At 38.2% G+C, this 14,994-nt stretch overlaps 4 protein-coding genes across 9 annotated transcripts; 1 reads left to right on the top strand and 3 right to left on the bottom strand.

The window, feature by feature from the left end:
* Positions 1-79: 79 nt before the first annotated feature.
* On the top strand, positions 80-1,977 carry LOC125188286 (uncharacterized). Its single transcript, XM_048085060.2, has 3 exons — positions 80-1,113; positions 1,232-1,294; positions 1,685-1,977. Exons 1-3 carry the CDS (start codon positions 300-302, stop codon positions 1,735-1,737), a joined length of 930 nt encoding a protein of 309 aa, XP_047941017.1. The 5' UTR covers positions 80-299; the 3' UTR covers positions 1,738-1,977.
* Positions 1,978-2,304: 327 nt separating this feature from the next.
* On the bottom strand, positions 2,305-6,316 carry LOC125186988 (eukaryotic translation initiation factor 3 subunit C-like). Its single transcript, XM_048083483.2, has 4 exons — positions 6,182-6,316; positions 6,035-6,102; positions 3,871-5,655; positions 2,305-3,484 (listed from the first exon to the last, which is right to left on the bottom strand). Exons 2-4 carry the CDS (start codon positions 6,056-6,058, stop codon positions 2,531-2,533), a joined length of 2,763 nt encoding a protein of 920 aa, XP_047939440.1. The 5' UTR covers positions 6,059-6,102; positions 6,182-6,316; the 3' UTR covers positions 2,305-2,530.
* A 1,124-nt stretch (positions 6,317-7,440) lies between these two features.
* Positions 7,441-10,274, bottom strand: LOC125188973 (pyruvate dehydrogenase E1 component subunit alpha-3, chloroplastic-like). The gene is made up of 3 exons (XM_048086108.2): positions 9,829-10,274; positions 8,571-9,348; positions 7,441-7,962 (listed from the first exon to the last, which is right to left on the bottom strand). Exons 1-3 carry the CDS (start codon positions 10,078-10,080, stop codon positions 7,685-7,687), a joined length of 1,308 nt encoding a protein of 435 aa, XP_047942065.1. The 5' UTR covers positions 10,081-10,274; the 3' UTR covers positions 7,441-7,684.
* Positions 10,275-11,401: 1,127 nt separating this feature from the next.
* LOC125191338 (uncharacterized) lies at positions 11,402-14,164 on the bottom strand. 6 transcript variants are annotated; one of them, XM_048088878.2, is made up of 5 exons: positions 13,996-14,164; positions 13,549-13,753; positions 13,117-13,283; positions 12,320-12,754; positions 11,402-12,188 (listed from the first exon to the last, which is right to left on the bottom strand). In XM_048088878.2, exons 2-5 carry the CDS (start codon positions 13,582-13,584, stop codon positions 11,774-11,776), a joined length of 1,053 nt encoding a protein of 350 aa, XP_047944835.1. In that variant the 5' UTR covers positions 13,585-13,753; positions 13,996-14,164; the 3' UTR covers positions 11,402-11,773. The 6 variants fall into 6 exon arrangements, with proteins under 6 accessions (XP_047944835.1, XP_088914155.1, XP_088914157.1 ...); XM_089058029.1 differs by having other exon boundaries at positions 11,402-12,200; positions 13,996-14,162; XM_089058031.1 differs by having other exon boundaries at positions 13,663-13,753; positions 13,996-14,162.
* Positions 14,165-14,994: the final 830 nt, after the last annotated feature.

Raw genomic sequence — 14,994 nt, 5'->3', positions numbered from 1 at the left:
ATGTTATGCCTTGGTATCATACAATCGAGCAGTCTATTTACTTAACTAACTAGGTTAGCCATAAAGCATTCTGCAGAATCACACTTTCTTTTACTAAAATCTAATAAAGCAAACCGAAAACAAGACACAAAGTTCCGCCAAATCTTACCAAACTAACACCCAAAACCCATAAACAATTCATTCAAGATTCCTCCAACACAACAAGCAAAGAATCATCACCTCATCACACTCACACCTCAAACCCTTTTTTCAAGAACCATCACTCTCATCCCTCATTCACTAAACTCCCACTTTCAACAATGACTCTTTCCTTACCCATCCTATTACTCTCTCTCCATCTACTCCCCTTCTTAGCCCACACCTCCAACCTCACCAACACCTGCAGATCCTTCTGCGGCAACCTCACCATCGACTACCCTTTCGCGGTCCAGCCGGGCTGCGGCCACCCCGGCTTCCGGGACCTCCTCTTCTGCATAAACGACGTCGCCATGCTCCACATCACCTCGGGCTCGTACCGCGTCCTCGACATCGACTACGCCTACGGGTCCCTCGTCCTGCACGACCCCCACATGTCGACGTGCGACTCGATCGTGCTGGGTCGCCGCGGAAACGGCTTCGCAGTCGAGCCCTGGCGGGCCCCGCACCTCAGCCCGAGCCCGGACAACGTGTTCATGCTGCTCGGCTGCTCATCCGAATCGCCCCTCTTCCAAGGCTTCCCGGGAAAGCACATGCCATGCAGAAATGTTTCGGGCCTTGGGTGCGACGAGTACTACAACTGCCCGGCCTGGGACATAATTAGTCCGAGACGGGCTGGGCCGGTATATGGGTCCGGGCCTCCCGACTGCTGCTCGATGCCGTATGAGAGTGTGAAGAGTGTGAACCTTTCCAGGCTGGACTGCCAGGGATACAGCAGTGCTTACAGCGTGGCGCCGTTGAAAGTGAGCGGGCCGGGCCAGTGGGCTTACGGGATTCAAGTTCGGTATTCTGTTCAAGGGAGTGAGGTGCTGTGCCGGGCCTGTGAAGCTACTGGTGGATCGTGTGGTTATGATGTTGATAAACACATTGATTTGTGCATGTGTGGGAGCTGGAATTCTACTTCCACTTGTGATTCAGGTAATCAAATGATGTTTGCTGCTTTTCTTAAACTTGAAAATTTGTTGTTCTATTGACAAACAGGTTAAAATTGTCTCTAGCTTTCTTGAATATAGTTTTATTTGTTGTATATCTATAGATGCAGGGCAGTCTGAAGGTGCAGCTTTTAGAAGAAAATGGAGTTTGTGGGTTGGAATAGCAGGTATGATATAAATTTTTTGTTAATTGATTAATGTTTTTAAGTAATAGCAAAAGTATATTTTCTTATGTCTAGTAAATGGGATGGTTATGAGTCTTTTGAGTTATGACATTTACTATTTAAGTAACACCACAAGGGAGAAAATAAAAGAAATTAGATTGATTAAAGCCACCTACAAGAAAATAAAGGGTAACGGTGGGGGACATCTTTATTTATGTGACTGTTTATGAAATTCGCTTTTTCTAATAAAGGGGCAATATATTCCTGCCTTGAGTAAAATGGAAGTTAATAAATTAAGAGTATGATTTTCAATTATTGTCAAAAAAGAGAGATTTTAGAGCATCAACCAATATTTCAGAAGAGCTGACTGGTGCTTGGGAATTGATTTTGCAGGACTATTTATCAGCAATTATTTGGTGGAATCCCAACTAATTTCGATGAAATGAAGCAAATAAATTTGTTCCTCTCTGATTTTGGTCCACAATTTGTCTTCTATGTGAGAAAGGATAAAAGTAAAAATGTGAGCGTTTTGAGTGTTCAGAATTTGAAAAAGAAAATACTACTTACTACTCAATTTATTTGTAAATGTCATCCTTTGTTAGATCTTATACAACTATCGTCCTTGCTTCAAATAGGCATGTCACATACATATCAGAATATATATTACTCATATTTCACAATAAAAACTAGTAGGAGTACTTATATTATTATATGCATATTAGGAAAAATATTTGACAACAAATTCTAATTTTTTTCCTTTTCTGAACATTAATTTCTTAACATTGCCATTTATCAGCTAAAATCTACTAGTAGTATTTACCTGATTCATTTCTGCAACTTCAGAATCTTTTTTCGAATGATAATATTACAAACCAAATGAAATAAATATTTCTACATGAAAAGAAAAACATAATACATCCGTTTTCATCTACGTAATAGGATCACATAAGTTCTAGTAAAATAAATTTGCACGATAAAACATGAGCTAAAAAAAAAGAACACAAATGCCAGAGTGAGTACAACAGCATTTAAATTGAATCTCAAAAAATTACAAAGACACGTCTCCAAAGTTCGAAACATCTAAAACAACAAAAGATGCAAAATTTTATGAGTAATAAGACACAGCAAACAGTTCTAGGCTCAGTAACACAGTCAAATTATCGAAAAGGGACCAAAATTTAAATTATGAGATGGCAATTGGCAAGGGTACTCCGGCTAAACAACTTCTTCGATTTGCGCCTAAGTTCTAACCCCTCTGTTCAGATTAACCATTCTTGTAGATCCATCAGACTGCCCACCTCTTGCACCAGACCCTGTGTGGTACGCACGACCTGAACGAGCTTGGCCATCCCGAGAGTAACCACTGCTCACAAGCCCCGGAGCTGATGCCCTACCGCTGATAGTATAGCCTCCTCTGCCACCGCTGCTCCCTTGCCTGTTCTGATTGAATGAAAACTCTGGCCACCTACCAACACCGCCGCCACCAGAAGCTGCTGCTCCAGCATAATCTTGGCCATCTTTCCTTCTAAGAGGAAGACCCTCCAGCCCTCCACCACCAAAGCGAGCCTCAATGGCCCTCTCATTAGTTTCTGCAAGAACACTGAGCTTCTCTGTCAAGTGGAAAGCAAGAGCTTGCAATCTAGTGTGCTCGACATCATGGAAGACAATGCAGCCTGTTGGCTGGTCCCAACTGGCATGTAGCTCCTCATTGATCATCATCTTGCTGACGATGCTACGCGTCTGTGCATCTGAAAGATCAAACATCTTGGACAAGTGGTCGAGACTTAGGGAATCATAAGCTGAGGAGTATGTAAAGAGGTAGGTCCTCAGCGCCTCTTCCTTGATCTTGGCCTTGAGCATTTCAAGAACCGAATCTTTGTTGCGCAGCAACCTCCACACATCAAGAGATTTGATAACAGCAAAGGCCTTGTCAAAATCTCCTTGCCTGAGAGCCCTAGTAGCAGCCATCACATGGTCCCTGACATTTTCAGGAGGGCCCGTGAAGGTTTGTCGCTCGCTCATCTCAAGCAACCTCCTGAAATTCTTGCTTATGACCTTACGTTTGGCATCATGCACATTGGCTGCCATGTTGGGGACCTCCAGCAGCATTGCACAAATCAGATGTACAGATTCGAGAAGCTCGAGATTTATATGCATGTGGTAAGGCATTTGGCGCCTTCTCTCCAGCCGCTCCTGCAAATTTTAGACTATTAGACACCATAATGAGAGCTTACAGAACATTCTAGAGGGCTCTATGAATACAAAAAACAGCAAAAATGACAAGACTTGCAAACAAAAATTATTTAAAATTCAAACTTCAAAGAAAAAAAACATTGCAGATTAACAGCAAAAATAATAACAGTAACAGTAAGGGGGAAACTGATATTTAATTCATTTCCAAATCAAATAGATTTAAACATGTACGTTCAAAATGAGCAAGCATTAAAGGTCTTCAGAGAACGCAATAAAGTTAAAAAAATGGACGTTCAACATGAAAAATGGGCATTCCAAATTAGCAAGCATTAAACATGGACATTCAACATGAAAAAAGTTCCAATAAAGTAATCAGAAAACGGCACCTGCTCTGGTGTCTTCTCATGATATCTGCTCTGAGATACCCCTTGTGCTAGCAATTCCTTCACTCTTCCAGCAGAATACAGTTCTGAGAGGCAACCATGGGCCTCAGGAACAAGACTCGCCCTGAAGGCGCATAGACCAAGCTGTGACATGGCTCTATTGAAAAGTATTTGTGTGGATATGTCCATGTGCTGAACATTATCCTGGAGGTGACTCATGAGCAGCAAGTCACGGGATGTTGAGAATTCGTCGAAGATAGCATGATGATATATATCACAAAGCATAGCACGGGCTTTGGTACGTTCATCGCCATACTTGTAAATGAGTGAAACAAGTATGTCCATCAGAGCACGGCTATTCTCCGGAAAAGTAGGCTTGCGAGGAACCAGCTCAGGAGTAGCAACAAAAGCAGTTGGCCCCCTAATTTCATTAACAACTTTTTCCTCTCCAGACTCGCTTTCTCCATTGTCCTGCTCAGCCAATTTCCGCATAGCATCATACACCTCCTGAGGCTTATAATAAACAAGTTCAACTCGTTTAAGAGCAACCTTTGAAGCACCCTTGTGATCCCCAACCTTTTCCAAATACTCCTGCACATTTTGAGCTAGGACTAAAAACATAGGCTCATCCTTAAGCCTCTCAACATACTCACGGGTGTGTGGATCAATAACCTGAAGGCTCTTAAAGTATTCAACATCCACCTTTTCCAGGAAAGCTACCAAATTGCCCCAGATCCTAATTGTACCATTGAAGTCAGCTCCCTTTTGAGTTTCATTTTCATCAGGCTCTACCATATCATCCACCACAATATTAGGGTACTGGGTTAAAACATCCAGTATTGCAAGCATATTCTGCACACACTGTTTCCACACATTGATGGGCATGTGACCGCTGAGACTTGGATTGACATCAAACTGTGCAGAGACAACACTGAAGAATATCTCAAGCTTCTGAGCAGGAGTCTTGGCAACCCTTGTCAAGAAAGTGAGCTGTTCAACCAACTCCATTCTCCCAGTCCCCTTCTTACCTCTGGCAGCAACAATCTCTTTAAACTTCTTATTGACTGTGTCCCAAGTAATTTGGCTGGGATCTTTGAACTGCTTATCCATCATTTTATCTTTCTTGCTCAACATCTTTTCCCATCCAGAGCCAGCCTCTGCATCATTTCCAGTTTCCTCTTCATCATCCGTCTCCTCAGCATTCAGATCGTCAGACACATCGTCATCAGTCACATCGTCATCAGTCACATCGTCCTCAGATTCTTGCTCCTCCTCAACTTTCTCTTCAAAAAGTTCAGGCTTCTCCCTACACTGATTGATCATATCCTCATAAAGCTTATTGTTCTTCTTTAACTTCTGCTTCATTGAATTCAATGCCTTTGCATTACTACTACTCATTTTCTTCTTCGCCTCCTTATTGGCCAAAGCCTGGTTCAAGAAGTCCTCCAGCATCACAAGAGCCTTAATGTATAGATTTGGTGGCTTATCGGACTCAGTGACCCTCATGACCTTCCCCAATTGCTTATTGATCTTCTCAAAGCTTTCTTGGAGACTCACCCAGTCATTGATTTTCATGGCATTTTTCATCTGATCAACAGTAGCAGACAGCTCATCAAACCTTTTATCTTTGACACGGCGAACAACACGCTTCTGCCCATCAGAATCATCACTATCACTAGCATTGCCAGAGTAATATCTGCTAGCAGCTGTTGCAGTGGCTGTTTCCACGGGGGCATCATCTTCCTGCTCATCATAGTCACTCTCCTCTTCCTCGGTATCACTATCACCCTACAAATCCCAAAAAAAGGAAAGCTTTCAATCAAATAATAAACTACTCATGCAAAACAAAGTATTTTTAAAAATAAAGATAAACTTCTTTTACAGAAAACCAAATTATCTCCAAGTTAAAGCAATCACTTAACAAAATTCGGAGTGCAATAAATCATAAAAGCTGGACAAAATTTTTTTAAGTCACAATGAAAATGAACAATGTTGATTCATGTCTTAAAAAATCAGTCTTGAGAGGAACTAAAATAAGAAACATGGATTTCTACCACAGGCCCAGATTAGAAACAACTAATTCGCAAACAATATTCAATCAAATCAAAGCAAAATTGAAACAGGGACCCTCGGTTAAAGAGAACGATGCTTCGCAAACAAATAAAACCTGAGTCCAAAACTTCGACGCCATTGTCTCAAAAATCCGACAGCAAACTACTCACAAAATTTCAAAACCTGCACCAAATTATAAACATCAGAAATGATTAAACGCATGAGATGGAATCGGAGAAGCCCAAAAAACGCTCTACTCTACCAAAAACGTGCCGCACGAAGAAATCAAGGGTTTCGGAGATGCGCCGTTCTCAGCCGTTCTAACCCTAGATGAGAGGAATAAGTTTGGTATTTATATCCTATGCCATATTCAAAATGTGTAGTCGATTTAGGGCGTTTTGTTTTAAAATTGGAAATTTTGTTATCTACTACTACTACTAAAACTAATTTTACTAGTGTAAACTAATTAGGATATTTTGTTTCAAAATTGGAAAATTTGTTTAATATAAATTAGTACTACTATTAATTTATATACTAATCCATGCATTCGCGATTAGGACATTTTGTTTCAAAATTGGAAACTTTGTTTTCTATAAACTAGTACTACTACTACTACTCTTAATACTAGGTATAAACTAGGGATGTCACTGTAGCCCGTAACCCATGAACTGATTTGAATCGTCCGCCAAATTTAAAGGATTAGGGTTGAAAATATCTTCTGAATTTCATTAACTTCGATTTGATATTGTTTGAGCTATATTTTCATTGTTCAAACTTCTTTTTGACGAAAATACCCTGAAGCCCATAAAGGGCATTTCATCTATTTATCATTTTTTTTTTATTAAAATATTTAATTTATCTCTCTTAATTTTTTTTGCCCTTTTATTAAACAAGAGAAGAGAGAATAAATAGATTCAAATACTCTTTATAGGTTTGAGTGAAAAAATAACTTAAACGATACTAATATATCGAAATTAATGGACCTCATAATATATTTCCAAATATCACGGACCAAAAATTATGCATCAATTGCTTAGTTACTTCTCAAAACTTTTTATATGTTACTTCTCAAAACTTCTTATAATCTTTAATCTTTTTCATGCACTCCAGCATTATTGGATTAGTGATCACTTCAATCCACTTAAATTAAAAACTTTAATTTTTGTTTTGCATTGTTTTGCCATATATGGACTGAAATGTCCCCTATAGTTAGGCCATCTTATTTCGAAAAAGTAAAAAATGGCATCATAAGAGCAAGTCCAAATTTAATATATATCCCATGATATTCTTTTTTCATGGATCGCAAGTTTTCTCTTCAAAAAATTAAACAATGGTGAATTTATTTTTTAATTAAAAATTTGATTTTTCTGTTTAAGTAAGCTGGTCTCTACATCACACACGCACATACCACCTATTCAGCAATAATCATTCAGCTATTCACTATTCAAATGAAATCTCCTGGACATAATCTTAACCTGTTTTTTCCCTTTTCTGTTTATGTACACCAATGACAGCCAATAATATAGGTAAGCTTCTTTGTTTATACAACAAAGAATTGTTGAAAAACAAGTAGAGTTGGTCATCAATAACTTAACCGCTATTTCAAACAGTTTCCAGCAAACAACAATAATTTAGACCCAAGAAAAAACAACATAAAACAAAAAATTGCAACACTGAAACAGTTGGGCAACAAGATCCCTCCGAAACACTAGCCCGTATAAGAGGAAGCTTGTTCCTGCTCTCAGTTATGGCTGCTGATTGGAAGCTAGACCTGAGCAGTTCCTTCAGTAAATTTAGGGTCCTCACATCTGTACTTGCCATCAGGTCCGATCCCAAATCCCCTCGGATCAGCAAACACGTTCTCCAACAGCTGATTGCGCGCTGGAACTGGGCTTGCGTCAGCAAACTCAACAGAGTCTTCGATGATTTCATCAATCTTCTTGTCGATGGCTTTCAGCTCTGCTTCGTTTGCCAAGTTGTTTTCGAACAGATACTTCTTCAAAGCAGTGATGGGATCTCTTGTGGCATAACGAGCCTTCTCAGCTGCCAAGACACACATATATTAGTTATAGCATGGATGCTTGATGATGCAAAAGGTCTGAACTATATGAAGTTTATAACTGTTATGATGTTCAACTATGATGCAAAGAAAGTGGTTACAGAATCTACTGATGGTCATTGATCATCTCCTATAGTAATCACTTATCAGCGATGAGCAACTTGAAGAACAGATCAAAAGATTTAGCAGATATAACTATTTCAATATCAAGCTCACATATTTCATCAAGTAAAGTTTTTCTTTTAATCAATTTGACAAAAGTAAGAACTAGTGATATAATCGTATGACCGCAATCACGCATCAAAATTTTCATCACATTGTGGAAACACACTCACACCTTACACTACCTCATGAGAGAGAGGCTTATTCTACCAAAATTAGTAAAATTGCTTTCCATCTAATCAGATAGTTCATTTGCTTGCAGATAACATGTTTCTAAATATTTCTTATACACCAAATGCGGAGCAAATTAATTCTTTCCGCTAGATGCACACACTCAACTGTTTTCATAAAGCACACTAATCTTGAAACAAATAAATGAGATGAATAATACAATTAGGAGTAGAGTTGAAAGTGTTCAGAAAATGCTCACCAGGGTCACGTAGCTCATCGGGATCAGCCAAAGAGTGTCCTCTGAACCTGTAGGTCTCGCACTCAACCAAAGTAGGACCTTCACCTCTTCTAGCTCTACCAATAGCCTCCTGTGCAACCTCCCTCACCTTCAAAACATCCATACCATCAACATGAACACCAGGCATCCCAAAAGCCGGACCTTTCTTCCAAATCTGAGGATCCGAGGTGGACCTCAGATGGGACATCCCAATAGCCCACAAGTTGTTCTCAACAACAAACACAATTGGAAGCTTCCACAATGCAGCCATGTTCAAGCACTCAAAGAACTGGCCGTTGTTGCAAGTCCCATCCCCAAAAAATGCCAAAGTCACCTCATCACAATCCTCCTTCAGGACTTCTCTCTTGTACTTGCTAGTAAAGGCAGCCCCTGTTGCAACAGGAATTCCTTCACCGATGAAAGCAAATCCACCAAGAACGTTGTGCTCCTTGGAAAACATGTGCATCGACCCACCCTGGCCCCTGCAGCAACCAGTGGTCTTGCCAAAGAGCTCGCTCATGACCTGGCGGGCGGACACACCTTTGCTCAATGAATGAACGTGGTCACGGTAAGTACTGACGACACAATCTTCCTGCTTCAAGAGCTTGATAAAGCCAGTCGACACAGCCTCCTGACCGTTGTACAAGTGGACAAAACCAAACATTTTGCCTCTGTAGTACATCTGGGCACACATATCTTCGAACGCTCTTCCCAGGTACATGTCCTCATACAATACCAATCCCTCTTCCTTTGTGATTAGCTGCAATAACACACACTTACATCATCCCTTTGCAAAGCAAGAAAATACATTTTCTTGAAACCCATGTTAGTATTCTTCTTCACATAAGATAAAATGCAGTGATTTATTCATAACCAGCCCCAAGTAAACAAATAATTCAAGACGCAATAAAATAAAATTAAATGGAAATTCATTCAGTCAGACTCTAATTATAAGAGCAGAAGTACAAACAATGGCAATTACATGATTTACATTAGGTTAACCAATCAATTATCCAACAACAAAAAGGCAACATAACAAATCAGATTAGCAAGGATCACAAGCACTTAGCGCTGAAATTATGCATGGCACACCGTTTAGATTCACTATATTTTCATTTTAAAAAATCCTCCAACATTGGAGAAACACTGATTCTATTGCAAAATACACACAATTTAACACACACACACACACACACGCAGTCATATTATGTGCAAATCGACGATGTGCGAAAAGAATTACCAGATTCGAGGCGGCGGACTTGACCTTCTTCTCCTTAACAACATCGGAGGAAACAGCCACGACGGCGCCAGATCGACGGCTAGCAGGCGAAACCGCGGATTTAGCAGAGAGCAACTTCTTCCCGAGAAATTTGGAGCCGAGCAAGGACGAGGGTCCAGATATTTTGCAGCAAGATTCATACTTTTCAGCAGATCTGGAGGAGCTGAGCAGCAGAGGATTGTGAATGATTTTGGCCGTAGCTGAACACGCCATTTTTTTTCCCGCAAGAGCGCAATGCAACGGGGAGAAACCTCAAAAGGGCTGAAATCTCGATGGGGGGCGGAGTTTGAGGAGAAGGAAATGAATGAATCGAGAGAAAAGGAGAGAGAAAGTAATATAGGATGGAGGTGGAGAGAGGGGCGGAGAGCACGAGAGTTTGTTTTTGTGGGAATAATCGTCACCAATAGTGTGTGTTTCTTCGATCTCGTGTGCCTTGTCAATTTTTTTATTCTAAATACAAAAACAAATTAATAAAATTTAAAATATGAAAAGATATGGAGTATTACTTAGATTAATTTTTTTTTTTTTTTTAAAGATAGATATTAATGTGAAACAAGCATTTATTATTTCTAAATTCATTTTGGACAAAGATGGAGGGAAAAAACATTTCTGGTCTGATAATGTAGCAGGTGTTTGGATTCATATTTATAAAAATACATATTGTAATAAATTTTTGGAAAAAATTAATAAAGTTACAAAATCTGTAATACAAATTGGTTTTTGGTGAATGGAACAAGAAAGGTCTTCAATTAAACTATCTATATAAATGTGGGAGAGATGAGCATACGACCCATCTCTCGTAATTAAACACAAGTCTTTCATTATCAATCATAAAAAAATTTATGACTTTTTAAAATCTTACAAATATTTTCATACGTAATAAAAACGAGTATGCAAAATTGTTTAATTATTTGAAAGATTAAATTTATGGATGACAATTAAGGCTAGCCCCACTCTACATGGGTAGTGCTAATGATACTTACTTTACTCTGTTTCAACAGAAAATAATTTCAAAAAGGGGAAAATTATTACAGAATCATGTTCTAATTTCTTCTTCCTCTTCTTCTTTCAGAAAACGTATTTTTTCGCTTCTTTCCTTTCTTGACATAGTGACTATATATACTGTTAATGTTCCATGAAAATATTATCGAGTTTTTAAATATAATTGATTCAATTTCAAAAGAGCTCTGAAAGCCTTGGAAAAAACCTAAGATAAATAATTTATTAAAAGTATACGAGATTTTCACTAGGAATTGAATCAAGTTCGTTCACCTTTACATATTCTTACAAATTTTTAAACACGTGATTAACAAATAATGATTCTTAAAACAGTTCAAATTTCATTTCACGGAGTATTAAAAAAAGGCTAAATTACAACTACGTTTTCGCCCACATTAATTATATCGAATAGGTGGGGGTAGAGAGAAATTTGGTGGAAGGATATTAAAGCAACAAAATTGTGTAGCAATATAGGCAGCAAATTAATAAAACCTCTCCTACAAAAAGTCAAGAACGATATTTGTAACACAAGATCTCGTATGAATATTCATTATTCAATTCCTTAATGTTACCTTACCTCATTACAACACAAGCCAAGACTATTTCTCTTACAAATTATCTAAAAAGTTTCCCAAAACTAGATGCAGTACGCAAACATATCTAGTTATCCATATGTGGTGACGTTCATGGTCTCCACACATCACAAATGAGAAGCGCATGGATATGAATGAGTACAGATATGGCGATCCTACAAACCTCAAACGCTTCAGTTTCTCTCGAAATGCTCGAGAGAAGAATCCAAGTACAGAGGAGTATCAGCAAATGTGTCTGTCCGAATATCTCACTCAAGAAAAGAACAACGAGGCCAAGATCAGAGAAAAGAATCTGGAGGGAATACTCAACACCACTATACTAGATGTGTCCTCTTTAGAAACCTGATTGTTCTGCAATACCATGGCCATACTAATTCAATGAGGTCCAGCTGTCTGTCAACCAGCCAGCCTTGCAAAACCTTCGTTTTCCTCCTAGTTACTTCACTGTAGTTCATGTGTCTTATGTCTGCTAGAGGTTGCAATATATGTATTCTCATAGCTTCTTTTAGCTTTCCATGAACAATGTGATCATGCACCAGCGAGTAATACACAGGCAATTTCTTGATTACATTGGCCGTCTGTTTGAAGCCGAATGCGTAGAGCCCGCATAATGCTTGGAACGTCTTTACATAAACAGTAACAACGATTGGTCCAAGAATCCACAAGGGAGTCAATTCCTTTGATACTTCCATACCATATACAAGGTTAACAGCAAGGTATAGTGGAGTGCTGCATACACAACTAAAAAACAAAAAGCATAATTACCAAGACTAAAAAGGGTATCCTGATTAGAATTGTAAAATTTGAACACTGAGTGCTGTGTGTGAGAGAGAGGGAGAGAGTGTAACCACCATACTTACAAAAGTAAAAAAGGTATCCTGATTGCCGTATCCAGGCCAAGAATACGACACCAAACTGCCTTCAGAATTCCACCTTTTTGCTTTACTGAAGTATTTGGCATTTCTGATGATTTTGCCACTGAAGATTCTTCAAGAACCTTATCTGCTTCTAAGGTTTGAGATGGTGCACGCAGTAACACCAACCAACTCTTGAATAAATTCTGAATAGCCAGTGATCTGGTTGTTGCTTCAACAGCAGGAACATCACTCTGTACCTTCGAAGATTCCACAGAGGATTCTTCACTCTTATGTTTCAAATAGGAAACTTCAACAGCATTGTTAAGATACTTTGAGCTATTAGCACTGCCATTGTTAGAATCATCAAACTGGTAGTCTTTGAATGCTGATACTTTGAATGGTTTTGACTTTGGTCGACGGGCAAGAGAAGCTCCTATACTGGAAGCAAGCAATTGATTAGTTTAAGTCGCAAAGAGATATGAAGGGATCTAATATTGATCATGAGTACACAATATAGTGTGGTAGGTTACAAGTAGCATTTGAGAAATTTGATTTGCTACAATTCCATGAAGAAAAATCTGGTTAAACTCACACAAGGATCTATAAAACTTAACAAAGTCAGACAATAAACAGGCATGTACAAAGAAAGATAACACCAGACCAACAACTTTCAAACAAAAGAAGAGAAGTTAGAAGATAGTGCGTTAGACAGACTCGTACTAAAACACTCTAAGGTAAACCTCACCATGGTGGCTTAATATGGACATACAACAAAGACTATCATATATTCCAGAAAGTACCTTGAACATGACCGGCATTTCAACAATATAAACCTATCTTTTCTCTCAACAGCACCGAGTGCTGGTACACAATGCTTTAACTTGCTCCCTCTGCTCCACGATGAAGGCACGGAGGCAAAAGTGCCACAAGATCCCCGAACAAATTCACTGGGAAGATTGCCTTCGCACTAAAATAATATTTAAAATATACTACTTGAGAACTGGTGACTCAAGAAATACAGATATATGATGACAGCTTTAGTAAAAAGAATGATGCATGCTATAAATTTTCAGAAAGTGTGAGATTCTAGGGATCAATTTGACATTCTGTGAAATGAAAGTTCAATTGGAATTAAAATCTTCTACTATTAGTTTTGGGAATACCATTAGAAAATTCATTTTCATGGGGTTGGAAATAGTAACATGTAGACTGAGTCCATCAATATATATAACCTGGCTCAATGGAAAACATATAGCCCCATAACTCATAAGTTTCCCAGACTACATACTCTCCGACTCCGTGTGAAGCATATGGACTCCGTATAAATGTAGACAAATCACAATTACCTTCAATGGATGAGTTGCCAATGCCATAGTCTACAGTCTACACTCTACACCATCTGAATACACCTCTCTAAGCTCAATTATTCCTTGGACCCTGAACACAAGAGATACAACTGGTTTTTGGCTGTTTCAAGGCTTTTGTAAGCTGATATAAAACCAAACATACGACAGCATAACTCTATGAATCTAATCTCAAGGCTAAGAGTTGAATGAAACAAAACCAAATAATAAAGGCAACGGAATTTTCGATAAACAAACGACCGTGCAATAGAGAAGAAGGGAAAAGAAAAGATATGCCGAAATTCCGGATAGAATCCATAAATAAAGAAAACTTACAAACATAAATGGCATTTATGCAAGAGAGAGCTAACAATAAACAACAAGCAATCCCAAGGTTGGAGATCGATGCATCAGTTTATCATGAATCCCTTTTAATCCTCGAGATAGAATCTGCAGAAAGAGAGATATTCGGATTTGGATAGAGTGAAAGAAATAGGATAAATTTTGGATAATTAGGGTTATAAATAGGTGCCTTGATTTCAACTAAAAAATGTATTCCATATAACCTTGAAAGCGGTTAGTAACATTTTTTACTAAAAAATTTTAAGGAACAAAGTTCGATCCATTTTTCAAAATCCATGATATTGATACGAGATTCATATATGACTATTGGAAATGTAATTTGCTTATTAGATTCATATATGGATACTACTCTCTCCATTCTATAAAAAAAAATATAGCACGGAAATTAAGATAAAATTGGTAAAGTAAAAGAGATGAAGAAAATGGTTATCAAAGTAGTGTTAGTAGATAGTGATGCCTATATTATTAAATTGATAGTATAACTTTCGAATGCATATATTTTTGTGGGACTGATGAAAATGGAGAGTGCACATATTTTTGTGGGACGAAGGGAGTAGTAACAATTATACAACTATTTTAATCTGTACATACATTCTACCTCTTCCGTCCACTATTGAATTTCTCGTTTTTTCTTTTTCGTTTATCCATTGGTAAATATCTTTTTTTTTGGTCAAGTAAATCTCATATTCCACTAACTCATTACACTGACACTCCAGCCTTAAAAAATAAATTTTTTAAAAATGATACGAGTTTTAACGCACAATTGTTATAATAAGAGAAAATAATTGATATAGTAAGAGAAATGAATAGAAAAATGGGTGGGAAAAGTATTGTTAGTGGATCATAGGGTCCATTTCCTAGAAAGTTTCTATTTTTAAGGGACAAACCAAAATGGAAATGATTTCTACTTTTATGTAACAAATGTAATAACAGTAGGACTTACATTCCATTAATTTTTTCAAACTCATGTAC

Source organism: Salvia hispanica, chromosome 5, assembly GCF_029641045.1.
Source record: "Salvia hispanica isolate PSC_SH4W2 chromosome 5, Shi_PSC_v1, whole genome shotgun sequence".
In the NCBI taxonomy this organism is placed as follows: domain Eukaryota; kingdom Viridiplantae; phylum Streptophyta; class Magnoliopsida; order Lamiales; family Lamiaceae; genus Salvia; species Salvia hispanica.
The sequence above is the reverse complement of the archived record's forward strand: the minus strand, read 5'-3'. Positions and strand labels throughout refer to the sequence as shown.

Coding starts and splice junctions, on each gene's coding strand:
- LOC125186988 (XM_048083483.2), bottom strand. CDS start 6,058: ATGGCGTCGAAGTTTTGGACTCAG. Junction 5,656..6,034: donor CGTCGAAGTTTTGGACTCAG/GTTTTATTTGTT, acceptor TGGGATTTGTAG/GGTGATAGTGATACCGAGGA. Junction 3,485..3,870: donor ATGAGAAGACACCAGAGCAG/GTGCCGTTTTCT, acceptor TAAAATTTGCAG/GAGCGGCTGGAGAGAAGGCG.
- LOC125188973 (XM_048086108.2), bottom strand. CDS start 10,080: ATGGCGTGTTCAGCTACGGCCAAAATCATTCACAATCCTCTGCTGCTC. Junction 9,349..9,828: donor AGTCCGCCGCCTCGAATCTG/GTAATTCTTTTC, acceptor GTGTTATTGCAG/CTAATCACAAAGGAAGAGGG. Junction 7,963..8,570: donor CGATGAGCTACGTGACCCTG/GTGAGCATTTTC, acceptor GTGTCTTGGCAG/CTGAGAAGGCTCGTTATGCC.
- LOC125191338 (XM_089058029.1), bottom strand. CDS start 13,584: ATGAGTTATGGGGCTATATGTTTTCCATTGAGCCAG. Junction 13,284..13,548: donor TATGTTTTCCATTGAGCCAG/GTTATATATATT, acceptor ATATTATTTTAG/TGCGAAGGCAATCTTCCCAG. Junction 12,201..12,319: donor AGGATACCTTTTTTACTTTT/GTAAGTATGGTG, acceptor TTTGTTTTTTAG/TTGTGTATGCAGCACTCCAC.
- LOC125188286 (XM_048085060.2), top strand. CDS start 300: ATGACTCTTTCCTTACCCATCCTATTACTCTCTCTCCATCTACTCCCC. Junction 1,114..1,231: donor TACTTCCACTTGTGATTCAG/GTAATCAAATGA, acceptor GTATATCTATAG/ATGCAGGGCAGTCTGAAGGT. Junction 1,295..1,684: donor TTTGTGGGTTGGAATAGCAG/GTATGATATAAA, acceptor TTGATTTTGCAG/GACTATTTATCAGCAATTAT.